Genomic DNA, 19,940 nt, shown 5'->3' on the forward strand with positions numbered 1-19,940 from the left:
TTTGTTTTGTTAATATGTCATCAAAACCTGAGGGTATATATGCGCAATAAAGGAGATTTTAAAAAATAAACTTTAATAAATTGCTTCGCTGAGCGCAGCTGGGTACGACCGCAGATGTCCAACCCTGAAAAGTTGGGCCATAATGGACACAATATTCACGCTTGATACAGGTCTGAATTTGGATTGTAACTTAATTTTTGACACATAATAGGTTTCAAACACAGAATAACTGTAGTCAAAGAACTTCAAATTGGTTATATGATTTAAATTTATATTCAATTTATTGCTTTTGTGCAATACACTATGCTGTTGCGAATTGAAATCTGAAATGAGAAAAATTGCCCCCCCCCTCCAATTTTTTTCACCTCCCCCTTTCCCTTATTCCCCAAAAAAATTCTTTCCCTCAAGATATGGTCAGTGTCTCAATTTAAATTTCTAATGCAGTTTGCAACCAAAATTACCCATTTAAATACATCATAAAAGTTTTAAAATATAAAATGACATACATAGTCATGGCTAAAATTAATATTAATTAATAGTAACTGCTAAAAATAAATTGACAGCTAATCACCTCAAGACAATCATCATTTCTTAATACATAATTTACAAGCAGTGTAAGGGAGGTAATCAAACAGTGTTCTTTAATTTGAATTGGATTACCTCCCTTACCCTGCTTTTAAATTGTCTCAATTGTCCTTTAACCAGAAAAACCCTTGTTTTTCCCCTTTTTTTGCCCCTAATTACTAAATGGTTTGAGCCATAACCCCCCAAAGTCAATCCTAACCATCCCTTTGTTGTATGGAAGTTTGTGGTATAATTTCAGAGAGATTCATACACTTTAACACGAGTTATTGTCTGGAAACTACAAAAATGCTTATTTGGGCCCCTTTTTTGGCCCCTAATTTCTAAACAGTTGGGACCATAACCCCCAAAATCAATCCTAACCTTCCTTTAGTGGTTATAAACCTTGTATTAAAATTTTATTGATTTCTATTTACTTATACTAAAGTTATTATCCGGAAACCGTCTGTCTTCGGACGACGCTGACGACAACGACGATGACGTGATACCAATATACCAGTATAAACATTATATGCTGGAATTAGAAACTTTTTAGGCAACAGTCAAAATATAGTGTTGTGCTGCATTTTTCACCATTCAAATGCCTTCATTCCCTTACAATTGAAACAAAAACTAAAATTATTTACGGGCATCGGTGGCAAAGTGGTCTAGGTAGTCGAACTACTGTATCGCTAGCCTGTCAACCTTGAGGTTGTGAGTTTGAATCCTGCTCGTGGCAGGTGCGCTTGACTCCAATCTTAATTGACTAGGATAGTCAGTTTTCCTACTGATGGTTGGTGGTTCTCTCCGGGCACTACAGCTTCCTATGACCACCACAAAATAGCACAATAGTGCTGAAGGTGGCATTAAACACCAATCAATCAATAAATAAAAATGTTTACCACCCCTTTGCTTTTCTTTAGGTCTCAATGATAATTTACTTTGGAACAATTGTACATTGCAATTTGCTTGGGTAAGTTACAATGAAACAGCATCCCAAAAGCTAAAAAAAAAAAACTTGCACTTGCATGGTGTAATGGTTTTTAACTGTACATTAATGAACCAAAACCTCTACAATACATGTACATTGAAGGAAAAGATTTATTAATTTTATCTTTATTAACAGGAAGAAAATCAAAGCTTGTCAAGATTGTCTCCTGTTCAATAGCTAGTACAATGTACAGATTAATTTGAGTTTCTGAAAATGTACATATATTGTTTTTATCCTGCAATCTGTACCTTGAGTGTTGCTTTTTTTCTTCAAACAAATCAATATTGCTAGGTGAAACATGAAAAGGAAACCATCATTTATAATTCATAAATAATAATTTAAATATGACTGTTTCATCATAAAAGAGTCATGACATCAGGAGACAATCTTGTTTACTATAGGAATTTAGTTAAATAAAATGCTCCGCAGGGCGCAGCTTGATACGACCGCAGAGGACGAACCCTGAACAGTTGGGGGAAGTATGGACACAACATTCAAGCTTGATACAGCTTTGGATTTGGATTGTGATTAAATATTTGACACAGCATAGGTTTCTAACACATATTGAATGTGGTCTAAGAACTTAAAAATTTTAAATTGGACATTCACCTATTATGGTCCAATATCCAAAATCTAAATACATGGTTAGATTCAGCATATCAAAGAACCCCAAGAATTCAATTTTTGATGAAATCAAACAAAGTTTAATTTTGGACCCTTTTGACCTCAATGTGGACAAAGTTGATAACGGGGCCCAAAAATCAAAAATCTAAATACATGGTTAGATTCAGCATATCAAAGAACCCCATATATTCAATTTTTGTTGAAATCAAACAAAGTTTAATTTTGGACCCCGATTTGGACCAACTTGAAAACTGGGCCCATAATCAAAAATCTAAATACATGTTTAGATTCAGCTTTTCAAAGAACCCTAAGAATTCAATTTTTGTTAAAATCAAACTAAGTTTAATTTTGGACCCTTTGGACCTTAATGTAGACCAATTTGAAAACGGAACCAAAAATTTAAGAATCTAAATACACGGTTAGATTCGGCATATCAAAGAACCCCAATAATTCAATTTTTGATGAAATCAAACAAAGTTTAATTTTGGACCCTTTTGACCTCAATGTGGACAAAGTTGATAACGGGGCCCAAAAATCAAAAATCTAAATACATGGTTAGATTCAGCATATCAAAGAACCCCATATATTCAATTTTTGTTGAAATCAAACAAAGTTTAATTTTGGACCCCGATTTGGACCAACTTGAAAACTGGGCCCATAATCAAAAATCTAAATACATGTTTAGATTCAGCATATCAAAGAACCCTAAGAATTCAATTTTTGTTAAAATCAAACTAAGTTTAATTTTGGACCCTTTGGACCTTAATGTAGACCAATTTGAAAACGGAACCAAAATTTAAGAATCTAAATACACAGTTAGATTCGGCATATCAAAGAACCCCAATAATTCAATTTTTGATGAAATCAAACAAAGTTTAATTTTGGACCCTTTTGACCTCAATGTGGACCAATTTAAAAACGGGGCCCAAAATCCAAAAACTAAATACACGGTTAGATTCAGCATATTAAAGAACCCCATGAAATCAAGAATAAAACCCCATTGAAATTGGTCAAGAAATAAGCAATTTATAGGAAGTATCTTCTTTTGCACAATCCTGTGCTATTAAATATTTCTTGCTATTGCGCAATACTGTACAATTGACAATTTCTTGCTATTGCGCAATATTGTGCTATTGGATATTTCTTGCTATTGCGCAATACTGTGCAATTGAAGATTTCTTGCTATTGCGCAATACTGTGTAATTGAAGATTTCTTGCTATTGTGCAATACTGTGCAATTGAAAATTTCTTGCTATTGCACAATACTTATTATATAATAATTTACACATCCTGTTTGGTGTGTATCTCCTACCATATCATTATTATTTGATTTTAAATATAAATCAGAAATAACCAACTTAAAATGGAAAATTTTAAAAGAAACAAAAAAGGAAAAAAAGAAAAAAAAGGAAAAAAAAAATAAATCCCCCCCCAAAATTTTTTGAACCCCCATTATGATTCATCACCCCCAAACTCAATCCCAGCCTTCCCTTTGTGGTATGGTACCTTGCAGTACAATTTCAGAGAGATCCATACACTTGAACACAAGTTATTGTCTGGAAACTAGAAAAAAATGTGTTTTTTGGCCCCTTTTTGGCCCCAAATTCCTAAACGTTTAGGGCAATTACCCCCAAACTCAAACCCAGCTTTCCCTTTGTGATATGGAACCTTGTAGTACAATTTCAGAAAGATCCATACACTTACACACAAGTTATTGTCATGAAACTAGAAAAATGCTTGTTTTTTGCCCCTTTTTTTGGCCCCTAATTCCTAAAATTTGGAGGCAATTACCCCCAAAATCAATCCCAGCATTCCTTTAGTGATATGGAACCTTGTGGTACAATGTCAGAGAGATCCATACACTAACACACAAGTTATGTCTGGAAGTTACAAAAATGCTTATTTTTGGCCCCTTTTTGGCCCCTAATTCCTTTACTGTTATTACCATAACCCCCAAAATCAATCCCAACCTTCCTTTTGTGGTATTGAACCTTGTGGTAAAATTTCATAAAGATCCATTCACTTAAACTAAAGTTAGAGTGCGAAAACCAATGTGTCTTTGGACGACGCCGACGACGACGACGCCAACGTCATACCAATATACGACCACAAAAATTTTTTTGCGGTCGTATAAAAAGTTACATAAAAATCTTGATTTTTATTTCGAAATAAAACTGTACAGACAATTGCAATTATCAAACACATTGACTGGAAGAGTAATACAAACACATGGCCTCTTAGGACCTTTGTTACAGAACACATAAAACTTTCCTTGTTAACATATTGTTGTAGTTTAATAATACCATTTCTGCAATCACATTAAATCAATCTCTCATTGTAAACAGTTTCATAAGAATAAGTTGAAAGCATTATTATAAATTTTAAAATTAACAATGCTTTCATTTATCCTATTCAAATGCCAAATTTTGTAAAAAATAATGATTTAATAATGAGAGATTTGAATTGCAAAATGATATATTCCTCTTACCTACCCTTCAGTGCAATATAATTTAGATTATGTACATAAATACCTAGAGATTTGAATAACTGCAAACCAAAGTTACTCAGTAAACTTTAACTTAAGTAAGGCAAACCAAAATTGTTTTTAGTACATATACAAATTATGCACAAACCTGAAAGTTTTTCTTTATTCTTGATAGATTCTGTCTTCTTTTCAATTATATTAAGTTTTTGATCACAAGTTACACTGTTCCCTTCTAAATCAAGTGAGGTAGAAGTTTCAGGGATTTTAATATTGATATCACCTACAACATAAACACAAGTTATCATGGTTTCAATAATGTTTACCCACTATTTAATCACATATTTTTATACGGTATTCTACTTAACAAAATAAACTTAACCATCTTGCTATAAAGTTAAAAAAAATAAACTGCTTCGCTGAGCGCAGCTGGATAGGCCCGCAGAGGTCCAACCCTGAACAGTTGGGGCAAAAATGGACACAATATTCAAACTTGATACAGGTCTGAATTTGGATTGTAATTAAATATTTGACATATTACAGGTTTCTGAATAAATGTAGTCAAAGAACTTGAAATTGGTTATATGAATTGAATTTATATTCAATTAAAGATTTCTTGCTGTTGTGCAATACACTGTGCTGTTGCGCAATACTTAGTAAATCTGTTGTCAGACTATAAACAAATAAAGTTCAATTAATTCTCAATGTCATATTAGAAAATTATGAAAATCAAAAGGAGCTTACATCAATAAATATAAACAATTCACCAAAGTTTCATGGGAATTGCTGACAGCATTTTTGAGTTATTGTCAGAAAACTGGAAAATCCCCCTTTTTTAATGAATAAAACCCAATAACTCAGAAATGTAAAATGTAAAATTTATAAAATTCTAAAGGGAGCTTACATCAATAGATATAAACAATTCACCAAAGTTTCATAAGAACTGCTGAAAGCATTTTTGAGTATTTGTCCGAAAACTGGAAAATCCCCCTTTTTTTTAATAAAACCCTACAACTCGGAAACGTAAAATCTAAAATTTATAAAAATCGAAAGGGAGCTCATGTCAATAGATATAAACAATTCACCACAATTTTTTTGCAAGTTGGTGAAAGTATTCTTGAGTTATTGTCCGAAAATTGGAAAATCCCCCTTTTTTTAATGAATAAAACCCCATAACTCTGAAACATAAAATCTAAAATTTATAAAAAACGAAAGGGAGCTCACGTCAATAGATATAAACAATTCACCAAAGTTTTATGCAAATTGGTTAAAGCATTTTTGAGTTAATGTCCGACATGTTGACGACGGACGGACAGACGGACGGACGGACAGACGGACGGACGGACAGACGGACGGACGGACAGACGGACGGACGGACAGACGGACAACGGTATACCATAATACGTCCCGTAGACGGGCGTATAAAAAGGTAACAGTTTTCAATGAGCCACATTTACCTGTTTCTGTTTCTATGGTTATAACATCAGGTCTAGAAATAAATATGTCTGTTGATCCATTATTTACTTTAGCCTCTAAACTACCATCAAGTGAATCTAAAATATATATCACAATACTGATCATCAAATGTTTGCAATTTGAAAGATATTCTTCTCTAAAACTTAGGTGGGTGTTTGGTTCCTTATTAAACCAAGGTAAGTACAAAAATAAAACCATTTTTGAAATTTTGATATATTCGTGCAAAGTGTAAAGATTATTCTTAAAAATTATTTCTTAAACAAGTTAACAATTGTCTGTGTAATATACCAAATTTACATTTAAATGCAGGTGGCACATTAGAAAGACAAGGGTAAAAGTGATTTTACAAATAATTCCCAGATTTCTGAGCTATAACATCAATGTTATTCAGAAATTTTGCAATGTTTTTATTATTGCGAAAAATTGTGACAAGATAGGTTTCAATTAATTAAAAACTCACATTTTTAATTTGAATGGCATTGTTTGTTTATAGCATTTCATGAAATTGCAATAAATTGTTTTCATGTTAATATTTAAAGTATTGACCTTGGCCTTGCAGAAAGACATTCCAAATATATTCAGACACTGTCTGGTGGTGGGCAAGGATTTGCATATTAAGAGTATTCTTACCCTAAAAATCCTTGTGGTGGGCACCAATAATTTCAAGCATCATTATCATCCTTCATAGCATTAAAAACTTAGGAGTCTACCTTTGCATATTGAAACTAAGTTTGTGACCATGCAGACAAACATTCCAACCTTTTATGTGATACACACTTTGGAAGTGGGCAACAATTATATCTAGTATCAAACTATTCTTCAATACTAGAATCATGTGCAAAACAGTGTAGACGAGACCATTGATTGGCGCGCTAAAATATCCAATTGACTGGGTCAGATTAGGTGAACGTTCGTCTGTAACGCCCACAACTCACGACGTATTTATCATAAACATTTAAACTGTGGGGTTGTCAAAGGGTCTCAGTATATATACGAACTACAGTGCACAGTATATTATATACATATTTTATTTGCGATCATAAAATGTACGAAGTCGTCCATTACTATGTAAATTGCGTTGATCAAAAAAAAAGCTGAATGTGTTACTGTTGCCAAGGGTTTTTCACAAGTAAGGTAGTTAGCAGAAAAGTTCACCAAACTATACATTTTACCTATTCAAAAACGTAAATGCAAATTTCACAAGGCTAGCTTGATCCAAATAGCTTTTTTACTGTCTAATAACTTGCAAGTACGAAAAAAGTATATTTTGTCTATATGTTTTGTGTTTGCACACTTTTTAAAGTTGATCATGCATTCGTTCTAAAATAAAATTTTGACCAGATAAAAGTTAAAAGATGACATAATTGGACAACTGCAATTGTTAAATCGCTTTGACGTCCGAAAAAAAGATAATAATCACACACATCCATTGTAACTAAATCCTTTTTTGCTGAAAGAACGTGCGATATCATAAAAATTGATTATCAAAACATAACAAAAACACAAGTAAAGAACGTTTAAGTATTCAATATAAATCAAAACACAAAGGTTATTCCTGATTAGTTTTTCGAATTATTTTATTTAGGCACTGAGACCCTTTGGCAACCCCACAGTTTAAATGTCTATAATAAATACGTCGTGAGTTGTGGGCGTTACAGACGAACGTTCACCTAATCTGACCCAGTCAATGGGATATTTTAGCGCGTCAATTAATGGTCTCGTCTACACTGTTTTGCACATGATTCTATCAAAAGTTCTTAGTTGTACACAACTGTATATTTCAATATGGGGATGTAAAGTTAAACTAACTTTGAGACCTTGACCCTGTAGACAAATAATAGAACCTAGTTTGCAACACATTCTCTGGTGGTGGACAACAATAATAACAAGTATTAATATCCATCAAGGCATTCAAAAGTTTTAAAAAATTGTGTATTTGAGAATTTCGTCTTTCTTCACTTCTAAATTTTCATTCACCTTTAATTTCAATGCATTTTTGTTAAATGAATGTTTAGTTTAAACTTACTTTATTGTTAAAAAAGGACAAACAGATTAGACACAAGTTTTTCAACTTAGCAAATTCTTCTCAAATACATACATAAATAAGAACATTACATATATCTGACTTTTAACAAATTACTTTTTTATTAAGCATGAAGATATAAAAATAAATTACATAGAAATTTGAAGAATGGAATCAATGGATTTTTTCTAGTAAATATAACTGGTGTGTCTTATTTTAGAATAAATAAATACAAACACCCCGAGCTGTGTAATATAAAAAATAATTGAATGTGCAAGGACAGCTTTAGTATTTCACACCACCCCTTATCATGATTGAATAGGTATAAAGAATTGTGACATTATTTTGGAATTGGTATAATGAATTGTGACATCATTATACATGTAATTACATGTACCTATAATAAGATTTCCTTTATTTACAGTTGTCTTTGATATACCATGAGTATTCATAAGATTTATGTTTCCATTGTTACATGTAAACTCTGAATCAGTACTATAAACAGAAGTTGCACTAATATTTCCTTCCTCAACAGTACATTTTATAGTCTGTCCTTGTATTCTGTCTGTTGAAATACTCTGAAAACAAAACAGAATATTTCTTAAAAATCCATAACATCTCATTTTTGTATGAATATGCATGTTCTTTTTTGTACATTGTATCACAATTGTTATAAATGTTTGAAAGTTGTGTCTGAAGTGCTTACCGGTAACCAAACTTTTTGGTAACCTTTTGTCTTACAAAATATTTCCTAACAGACTTTCAGTTGAAGAGTATGAAAAATTGTAATTTCTGCAAACAACTGGTGCACAATAACTAAACCATCATATATCTTACTTGTATTGTTTAAGGTCTACCAGGTGTCCCCCATCATCTTGGATTGTAAAATAAACTATCTGTCTTTATATTTGATGAAATGAGTAAATTTTGGGAAAGGAATGCAAATCATTTGTTAGACTTTTCATATAAATGAAGAACATGATGTTTATTATTACACATTATTTTCTTCAACTTTGCCATATAAGGGGAGATAACTTAGATAACTTTTAGGTGGTTTGTAAGCATATTTTAGAAATAACAAAATTAAAGCATGACTTATCTCCCTTTAACCATTTGCCAAGAAAACCTAACAAAAAAAACCAAACTATCAATGTTTAATATGAGGGCTAATGTCAGAATGGAACTGGTATTTTAAAAACACTTGTTTTTTTCTACAATGCTGCTAAGAACTAATAAATAACTAAATCAACAAATGACTATGAAATAATATGATGATTCATTATTTCAGTTATAAATATAGAAGGAAGGCTATTTAACATCCAGTGGCAAATTAAATGCATACGAAGATAATGTCATATGAATATAAACCCTGCTTTGCACAAGACCTACATGCTGAAACGGATTTTAAATGTGCTAGTTAACAAGGTAACAGTTCCCAGGAAGATATGTCACCCTAATCAGACACATTATTCTAACTCGGAGCTGACCAGTCTTTGCTCATAATCCTAAATTTCATCTTTTTTTTGTGGAGAAGCAGCAATACTACTTTTCTAGTCTATGGTTTGGCTGACATGGCCAGGGTTTGAACCCATGACTTCAATCAATATTAATTATACTATAATAGTACTTACTCCTGCACCTGTAACAGACATGTCCAGATTACCCTGAACAACTTTCTGACAAACAATATCACCAACATTACTCTTTACCCTCACATTTTCACCCTAAAACAGTTAATTCATATTAAAAAACTGACATACAAAAACAAACATTTATTGATAGTGAATAAACCCCTAATAGCATACAGTTTGAAATGAAATATGGTTAGAATGAACACTTTGTCCATCAACAAATTTGATCTTGCACAGTTTGGTTGTTCTGTTAAGGCCCTCTTGGTTTTATGCTCTCATATGTTTTACCATTTGGTAAGAAATTGTTTGAGTTTCAAACCAAGTTTTACCCAGACACTTGTATTAACTGTAAATTCAGATATTATTATGTGCATTTATTATTGCGAGTTTTGAAGAATGGACAAACATGCGAGATTAATTATTGCGATTTCAGGAAAATCTGCATTAAAGGGAAAATTCGCGATTTTTTACTTATTATCTTATTATGTTCATAATACCATAAAAAACATATTCCCAAAGTTTTATTTGGATATGAACATTAATAAAGAAGAAAATTGGGAATTATTATTTTTATTTATTCGAACTTCCTGACTTCTGTGACGTAGTTTTAAGTCTTTTTGCATGCTGGGAGTGGATTAATCTCATTTAAAGTCTTGTTGGTTAATCATATAATAAAGTGATTTAAGCGCATCGACGACTTTTGGCGTAGCTATTAACCAACTAATAATTCAGAAAGAAAAGTGATCAGCCGTGCATCTTTTAAAATTAAAATGTACGATTTAAATTTTAAGGATTTCTGATATGATTATAGTAATAAAAGTAAATCATACAATAGAATGTTTTTATGATTTTTTTCCGACGGATATGCCGAACAAACATATATAACTGATAGTGTAATAGAAATGCATGTTTGTATTCTCACCTATTACTTCAGTCGAGGGTGTCTTACTATACAAATCCTTGCTTCAGTCTAGAACTGTGTAAATACAATGCATGTGTATTATACTGACACCACCTGGTAAAGGCGTGGTTAAATTCACGATAATTAAAAGATTAGCATCACATTTCAGAATGCTAGTTCTTATTATTGCGATACTCAGCCAGTCGCATTATTGGCTCGCAATAATTTCTGAATTTACAGTAATCAAATTAAATAATAAATCTGGATAGAGGCACTGATTATATATTTGGATATGCAAGCTCTAAAGAAAAAAAAAATTCTGTAAATACAGGTTCTGAAATTTCTGTCCCAATTGAAAAGCATTATAGTGTAAAACATGATGTAAAATTCTGGGTACTCTAATTTATATGAACAAGGACATTACACAGTATGTAAATCTAATTGATTTATTAAATGAAGTTTTACAAAATGTCATGAATTTTTAAGATATTTGATTGATATGTACAGGTTTAACATTTATGACTTAACAAATATATTGACTAAGAGTTTAAGACTGATAGAAGGGACAAATTGATTTTGACAGACATTTATGAACGTAGAGAGAAATGTTGTTCCAACAGACAAATGTCAAATAATTTGGTTGGTTCTTGCATTTCAAACTTGCCAATCTTAAAGCATTTGAAAATTGAAAAAAATCAATGTGTTCTTGCAAGCACTTAAAAGGGATTTCCATGATACTGACGTTACTTATATTGTGACTTCATGACTCTTTTGTTGATGTTTAGGCTAAGTATTTTCCCAACTTTGATTATAAACATGAAAATAAATCTTTACCATAATCGAACAAAAAATTTTAAAAAATGGCATGACAGAAATGATTTCAAATATATATAAACTGTATGACATATATTGACATAAACTTGAAGTGCAAAAAAAATTTTGGAAAGATGTAAATGCTATAGTACCATGTGAAATTCCAGGAAACAACCATGAAACAGAGATGTGCTTTTATTACTGAACTTAATCTTAAAGGTTGGTGTAATGTCTATCAACCATGAGTAAATTGTGTATACATGTAAGTGTGCATCTACAGAATAAGTACCTTCAGATTATGTAATGTACACAATGAGTTCTTTGTAGCAATGCTGATTTCATTGGTTTCCAAATTTTTAACAGACACTGATTTCCCAGTACATTCAACATTAAGATCTGTGTATAAGAAAAGTTAAAAGCATACATGTACATGTATATATTTATTCTAGATTATTTTCATTCAAGTCAGAACCCCCCAACAAAAATGACTTTCTTTGGACTTGCTGACAACTAAAAAATCTCTTATATAATTTACAATCTAAATTGTTTTCCAATTAATGAGTTAATTTTTCCTTGAAATAGATTTGAACCACCAGCTTTAATGTAAAGGTTACAAAATTAATAAACTGTTATCACAGAGATATGTCTCGCCTTTTTGTAATTTTGATAATGCAAATGTTGAAATTAAAATAGCAATACTTTAACATGTAAGTTATACAAATATTCAAAGTCGATGAACCATGACTGAAGGTACATGGCTAAACAATCTCCATGGAATGAGATGTGCCAATGCTAATACAACTGCATACCAAATACCATTGACTTATTATAAGTTGTTCCCTTTAAACAAACCTAAACACAAACATTAACTTGTAAACTATGTAAAAGTTTCAAAGTCAATAAACCATGATCAGGGGTGGGGCTATATAATCTCCATGGAAACGATACTTGAAAATGCCAATAAATTTGCATACCAAATATCATTGACTTAACATTAGCAGTTCATCTTAAACTGACCCAATCACAAACTAATACATGTAAACTAAGCAAAAGTTTCAAAGTAAATAGACCATGACTGAGGGGGCGGGGCCAAATATTCTCCATGGAAATGAGATGTGCTAATGCTTATACAACTGAACACCAATCAACATTGGCCTACCTTAAAAATGGTGTCGCGCACAAAAACCCCCATGGCCATTTTCAAAAGTTGGTAGGTATGTACCACTAATGGTTCCCCTTGAACTGACCTAATCACAAACTAATACATGTTAACTTAGCAAAATTTTAAAAGTCTATAGACCATGACTAAGGGGGCGGAGCCAAATAATCTCCATGGAAATCAGATATGCCAATGCTTATACAACTGCATACCAAATATCATCCACCTACCACTAGTGGTTCCCCATAAATTGACCTGATCACAAACTAATACATGTAAACTATGAAAAGTTTCAAAGTCAATAGACCTTGACTGAGAGGAGGGCCAAATAATCTCCATGGTAATGAGATGTGCCAATGCTAATACAACTGCATACCAAATATCATTGACCTACCACTAGTGGTTCACCATGAACTAGACCTAATCACAAACTAATACATTGTTGACGTCGCCGGAAACAGCATACCTATGTCTCGCTTTTTGACTCTGTCAAGGCCAGACAAAAAGAAGGGCACCTGTTTGAAAGTGTGATACATGTATATAAAAATATGCAGCATCCTTCTGTCAGATTAAATATATAAAAATATTTGTGCAACTGCTTTAAAGGCAATACATAGTGTACATAGAATTACCATAATTAATTGGCATCTGTATAGAACAAGTAGCTGGAAAAGTCACCATTGTATTGAACTTGGATGTAATTCTAATGTCATTTGCATCAGATGTATCAATGTTAAAACTGTACAACTTTGTAAGAGCAGCAAGTGAAGTGTTATTGGACTGTTCTGTTTGAGAGTCCTTTTCTTCTGGGGTATAGTTTAGTCTAATGAACAGTTTTCCCATATCTGAATATTCTTGAGGATCCAACGATTCAATATCTAAACTGAATGGTACTGATATATTTAATCTTCCGAATCTTTCGACACCATGAAACCATGTTTCCAGGAGACCTGGTTGAGATGTTTCTAACTTAGAAGTCTTAGTTTCCACATTTGTTTTAAAATCAGATGAGCAAAAATAATGAAATGAAAATATTCTAGACTTAATTGTTTTAGAGAGTAAATTGTGCTTCTGGCATAACAAGCTTCGCAATTTAAAGGTCATTTTTGTTGCTTAAACACTAGTATTATTACACAACCCAGAACAGGAAACCAACGTTCGATTATAAATTATCTCTCAACGGACAACACTGACAAGGTTCCGGATAAATAAATTTGGCCAGAGTTGTCTTTCTTTATATGGTTAAAGCTATTTTTTGACAATCAATTGAAGGGACAGACTCAGTTAGATTATATAACGTGTGCTGTAAATAAACTGTTGAACTATAACTGAAACTTTTATCATATTATTGGACTTTATCTCAGTACTGACCAGTAAAACCTTTCGCCTCTGGGTGTGCATTAGAAATTTCAATAACTAACTAAACGGAACTGTTGTTACCCCGAATACAATACTGAGGGAAAACCACAGGCACTTATATTTAATTGTCTCTGAAAAAAACCCTATATTTTTGGTATAACAGCACAATGTGTGTACATTAAGGTTCTAACAATATTAGGCTATGTGACTTATTTCTAAGCAGGTCATCAAATTATAAACACCTGGAGTTAACCCAAACCGCAAGACAGAAATGTGCAAGAAAAACACCGTTAAACACGACCAACATGCTGTTGGAGGTAAAGCAAAGTATTGTCTTTAGGATACAAATTCAGTTTTCTTTTTATTAGAGACGTCCATCGATGCAAATTTTGACCACATATACAATTTGCTATTTTGTACCAAATGCCTTCAAGAGCTCCACATGTAGCGCTGAATTGCATTTTGATTGTATTTGAATACATTTTGAAGTTGTAAAACAATATTTGGAAGTATATGATCAATACTCCTTAATATTCTATTTTTAACAGGATTTGACAGATTTTTACCCTTTGAGTGAAACAAATACAGGGGAAATTAGCCCTACTTTTTTTGTGATGCGCTAAATCTGTAGGCATTATTTGTGAAAAAAATACCTTTTTCATAACATTAACTTAATTTTGAATTTCCATTTTTACCTTTCAAGTAAAACAAATAAAGGAGGAATTACCCATGCCATTTAACCAAGATTTCAGTGAAAAAATTGTAAAGTTTAACTTATCATTTTCTTCATTCAAAATATAATGACTGTGTCAGATAATGAAAGCTGCTGAAATTTTACATTTACCCAATTGAATAAGCAAAAAGCAAAAAAAGAAGAAAATAATGAAAGGTGCATATATATGTTAATGTATTATATTAAATAGCCTATACATAGATTCATCTGTTTTATTGTTCAGGTCGAGCCCACACAGTATTTTATTTTTTAAAGAATGATTGTCAAGTAAGTTTGATATTCTTTTGTTAAAAAACTATATGATTCGTAATTTAAACCGCGAGGAATTGCCCTTTCTCAATGAAAATTGACAGAAAGGGCATTGTCTTGGGGACTTGCTACAACTAAAAGGAAAACAAATAACTTTTCTGGTACACTTATTAACTCGTTGCATTATTTTTAGCCTTAAAGGATATCCGTAATTCAAAATGAGACAAAGGTATGACCATAATTGACCTAGTGCAGCGGGATCCGAAAGGTTCTAACCATTACGTTAAGGTAAAATATTTTGAATGCACAACATATATGTACACAAACACTATGATGCGGTGATTTTGGTTGCACATTATTCATATATTTTTATATATAGCCATTACACCATCAATGTCAAGAAAAAGGTACCAATGCTTATAAGAAGTAAACATGATTTTAATGAAGGTACATTTGAGGGGGGGGGGGGGGAATCAACTTTGGTTTACCACCATACCATACGGCTAACTTACACCTGAGTTAAAAGAGACCCATTTAGGCATTTATTTTTGCCTCGTTGTTTTATCCAAAATTGGAGTATTTTCTAGACTTCATGTTCAAAAGTCACCGAAATTAATCGAAATTTTGTGAAAAGCAGATTTTGTTGGTTATTTTTTGTAGTTAGGTAGCTGTTTCGTTGATATATCCCGGAACCATTAATTCTTTTTATCATTCATTACCTTAAACAGTTTGTGAAAAAGTATTTTTCAAATTTACAGCATGTCATAAAAAGTCACAAAAGATTATTTGTTTTGCCACGAACGTGCATATTTGACAATGCATTGCATCACATTTACGTCAAATTGTAATAACTATCAATATTGACGGCGTTTATAATGATTAAATGAATTAATGTTGATAGATCTAGGCATGCAGACATCAAAACATATACAAGTCAATATCTACTAAAATGGAATAGACAATCTTAAACCAAGAACAACAGATCACTGATGCTCCCTTACAAACACCATACATGTTGAAAAGTTATATATGAACTGTTTGACGTATTGTGAAGTGTTGACTGTGGCCCCTTTCTTGGTCTTATATCTCAACACTGTCACAGTTAAAACAATTTAATCTCCTTTTTTCAACCTATTTACTGCATACGCATTGGAGGACATGCTTGCCATGTTGATCCACGCACGTTGATCCACGTCGTCTCACTCCAATTGGATAGCATGCGATTCCATTTATTTTCAAATCCATCTTTGTTCAAATGCCTTAAACCTGGATTTATGATACTTCGTCTGCACATATGTATACCGAAAAAGGTGAGTCACAATGAGGCCTTCAACAAGGACCAACGACGGTTGGAGCTGATAAATGTCGATAAAGTTATATTTGAGCATTGTTGAACACAGATTCGGGATAATATATTGTCATAATATCTCGCATATACAGTCATAATATCTCACATATACTGTCATAATATCTCACACATACTGTCATTATATCTCACATATACTGTCATAATATCTAACATATACTGTCATAATATCTCACATATACAGTCATAATATCTCACATATACTGTCATAATATCTCACATATACTGTCATAATATTTTACATACACTGTAATAATATCTCACATATACTGTCATAAATATCTCACATATACTGTCACAATATTTTACATATACTGTCATAATATCTCACATATACTGTCATAGGATCTCACATATACTGTCATAATATCTTACATATACTGTCATAAGATCTCACATATACTCATAATATCTAACATATACTGTCATTATATCTCATATATATACTGTCATAATTTACCAGATCTCTTTGTAAACAGAGAAACAATACAATCATTTAGACAGCCTCTGAGACCGAGAGAGAAAAAGTCGAGGGTACGCATTCATCTCAAACACCTGAGCAAAGTTATTCGGCCTCTGTAAACTCCATGTTACAGAAAAGAAGAGCGATGGTGTATTAATTCATGACATAAAATTACTGCACCTAAAGTAACGGCGAATATCCTGCTGTTGTGGCTCACTCACCGGTTGCTGAACAATATATAAATCTTGACAAATTTACTTGATTCATTTGAGATTTTTTTTTACAATCAGTTTCCTCTGATTATCGCCAAAACCACGAGAAAAACAAATCGGATTAATAAGCTTGGAACATATTTCTGTTATATAGATACAATGGATAAGCATGGATTCTTGAAAAAGAAACCATGAGCCCGGAGGGCGAATGGTTTGTTTTTCATGAATCTACGCTTATCCATTGTATCTTTAACTTAAACTATTGTGTTAATTTCTTTTCAAAATTAAAGCCTTTTTCTTAATTAGAAGGTATTGTAAGTGAGTTTAAATAACCATGTTATCGTGTCCAACGATGCATTGATAATTCTCAGATCACAATTAATTGGTTAACAAAATACAAATATAACACTTCTACCTTTAAAGATCTTTATATTATCAGGCATCTGAATATTATCTGTTTTTACAAAATAAGACATATTCGAACTTATTTCTAATAAAATTGAGAATGGAAATGAGGAATGTGTCAAAGAGACAACAACCCGACCAAAGAGCATATATAAAGTATATATAATAAGTATGTTACCGAAATTTCTAGCACTCTAGGCACATCACGATTTTCTAGCATAGGAATTTGCGAACAAATATTTGTAAAATTATGTAGTAAAACAGATGAAATCATACTATATTTATACAACAAAAATTGACAAATAGAATGTAATCATTTTTGTTTCAAACATGTGAAATAGCCAATCATAATCAAAAAAATAAACGGTAAAACACGCTATTATTACAAAAATATCCACTATAACATGCAAAATTAGAAAAAAAAAACAGAATTGGGACAACAGAGATAATACAGAGATTCGAACCTAAACCGACAAATCCCTATCTTTTAACTCGTTGATTTAAAGCATGCTAACCTCGCGGCTACCAACTTATACTATACGACTGCCCATTGTGTATATACAAAGGTACAACCCCTGTGTGTCCGATGTTCATTTATATATATAAAATAGACATCTAAGTTGTAACCCATTGGTAGCCGAGAGGTTTCGTCGATGTGTTGATGTCAGTCATTCATAACAGATTTCAAGGAAGGGTTCGATTCCCAGTGAAGGCATATACAAATTACAAAAATTAAAGGTAAGTTTTTAAATTAATTCCATTAGTGAACAGAAATCAGTAAATTAGCCAATTCAAACTTAATGAAATTAGACACGCAAAGGAAACAATTGAATATAATTTGGTGAGTCCATTTTCAGCGGCAGATTTAGAAAGCGTTGATTCTAGAAAAAGAATCCACGGTAAATGAATAGGCTGACGTCACCACAATGGTTTAATATAGTGTAACTGATTTTCAAAATGATGTGTCCTCATTTTACGCAGTTATCAATCTTTTAAACTACCCCAAATGTTATTTTTAGGCGGGATAATGTTATGTGATGTTATTTTTTAATGTTTAATGGATTTTATAATGCACAATATTAGTTTAATTCTGAGTCTAATCATGTTCCCCTTATTCAACCTCATTATCAGATTATTCATTTAATGAAAGACGAAATCTTTGTTACAAATATTTTAGATATTTGATTGATAAATATGTATTTTATTCACGGTATGTTTCACTCTAAATTTGTCATTTTTAGGTTAGATTTGAGCATGTATTGGCAGAACCAGAAGGGGTCCACAGTTTAGACTGCACTTGGAACTGTGTTCACAGTACTTATACAGGAGCTCGTAACTGTTGCTATGCAACGCTGACATTTGTAATAGGATTGTGTTGCGCACTTTGTTGGGGCTGCCATTTTGGCGTATTTTCGTTTTTCCATGTATGGTGTATATCACCAACATATAGTGTCGTGGCATATATGTTGGAATGTTGTTATAGCATAATTGGTAACATTTTCATATGTATTTTAGCGCCGATATGCGACACTTGTGGCATCATGTTTTCTCGCATTCAAATAGAAAGACACGCTATCTTTAATGCAGACTTTGTGTAAGCTATTTTTGTTCATTTAAATATTCTAATAAAGTGCATTCTTTGAAAACCTGGCCAATATTCTCGTTGCCCAAAGTCACTTTCTGACCCTCCTTAGAAAATTTGAAAGTTTGTAAATGAAAAATGTCTAAATATGTTATCAGTTAGCATTAGTAAAATAAGCCCTTCCAATCAATAAAGACTGGCTGAAATTGCACAAAAACCGGCGAACAAGACAAGTTGACGTGACGTTCTAACAATGATATGACATAATTCTAAAGTTTGTAAAATACAATAACTACGTAAATGATTGTCTTACGTGAAACGAAAAAAAACCTGATTAAGTCTTCTTCACCTAATTTGTTATGATTTCTAAATCATCAAGATTTTTCTGGTATACATTTATTCAATAATAACAAGAAATGAATAAATTTCAAATCTCATGTCAGATTTATCCTAATCTGACGCGTACACGAAAGCCCCCAAAATAGCTTTGCAGTGACGGGTGTCGTCAAACACTCCAAATCTTTTTAGGACGTTAAAAATCCGCAAATTTTAGATATATCTTTCTAAACAAATGTCTCTTGGCGTGGAATGTACAGGCGCACCCTTTTTATGCCCCGCCGCAAAGCGAAGGGGGCATTACGTATTACCACTGACCGTCCGTCCTTCCGTCTTTCCGTCCTCGTATTTCTATCTTTCCGTCCGTCCCATTTTCGTTTGAAAAGCAAGCTTGAGCGGGGGCATTCGTGTCTTCAGACGTATCGACGTACCAAAACGGAAAATCTTCGTATCAACTTTTGTCAACCTAATGCGGAGGAAACAGATGTATAATGCTATGTCTAAAAATGGATAAGTCACGGATGTTTGTTGACATTAAAACATGGCAATTATATTTCTGAATACTATGGAATGT

General features: G+C 32.4%; 1 protein-coding gene across 2 annotated transcripts in view; it reads right to left on the reverse strand.

Annotated features, from left to right (window-relative positions):
- LOC127729610 (protein FAM185A-like) overlaps positions 1 to 19,940 on the reverse strand; it is a 33,814-nt gene that overhangs the window by 3,899 nt on the left and 9,975 nt on the right. The window contains exons 1-6 of one of the 2 annotated variants that reach the window (XM_052237454.1): positions 13,294 to 13,823; positions 11,792 to 11,898; positions 9,789 to 9,881; positions 8,555 to 8,735; positions 6,116 to 6,211; positions 4,810 to 4,941 (exon numbers count right to left, since the gene is read on the reverse strand). In XM_052237454.1, the coding sequence (XP_052093414.1) occupies positions 4,810 to 4,941; positions 6,116 to 6,211; positions 8,555 to 8,735; positions 9,789 to 9,881; positions 11,792 to 11,898; positions 13,294 to 13,765 (1,081 nt within the window). In that variant the 5' untranslated portion in view covers positions 13,766 to 13,823. Of the gene's footprint in view, positions 1 to 4,809; positions 4,942 to 6,115; positions 6,212 to 8,554; positions 8,736 to 9,788; positions 9,882 to 11,791; positions 11,899 to 13,293; positions 13,824 to 19,940 lie in introns of those variants that run through there. The other variant, XM_052237463.1, reaches the window with a different exon arrangement.

This window comes from Mytilus californianus, unplaced genomic scaffold (genome assembly GCF_021869535.1).
Source record: "Mytilus californianus isolate M0D057914Y unplaced genomic scaffold, xbMytCali1.0.p SCAF_1, whole genome shotgun sequence".
NCBI lineage: Eukaryota > Metazoa > Mollusca > Bivalvia > Mytilida > Mytilidae > Mytilus > Mytilus californianus.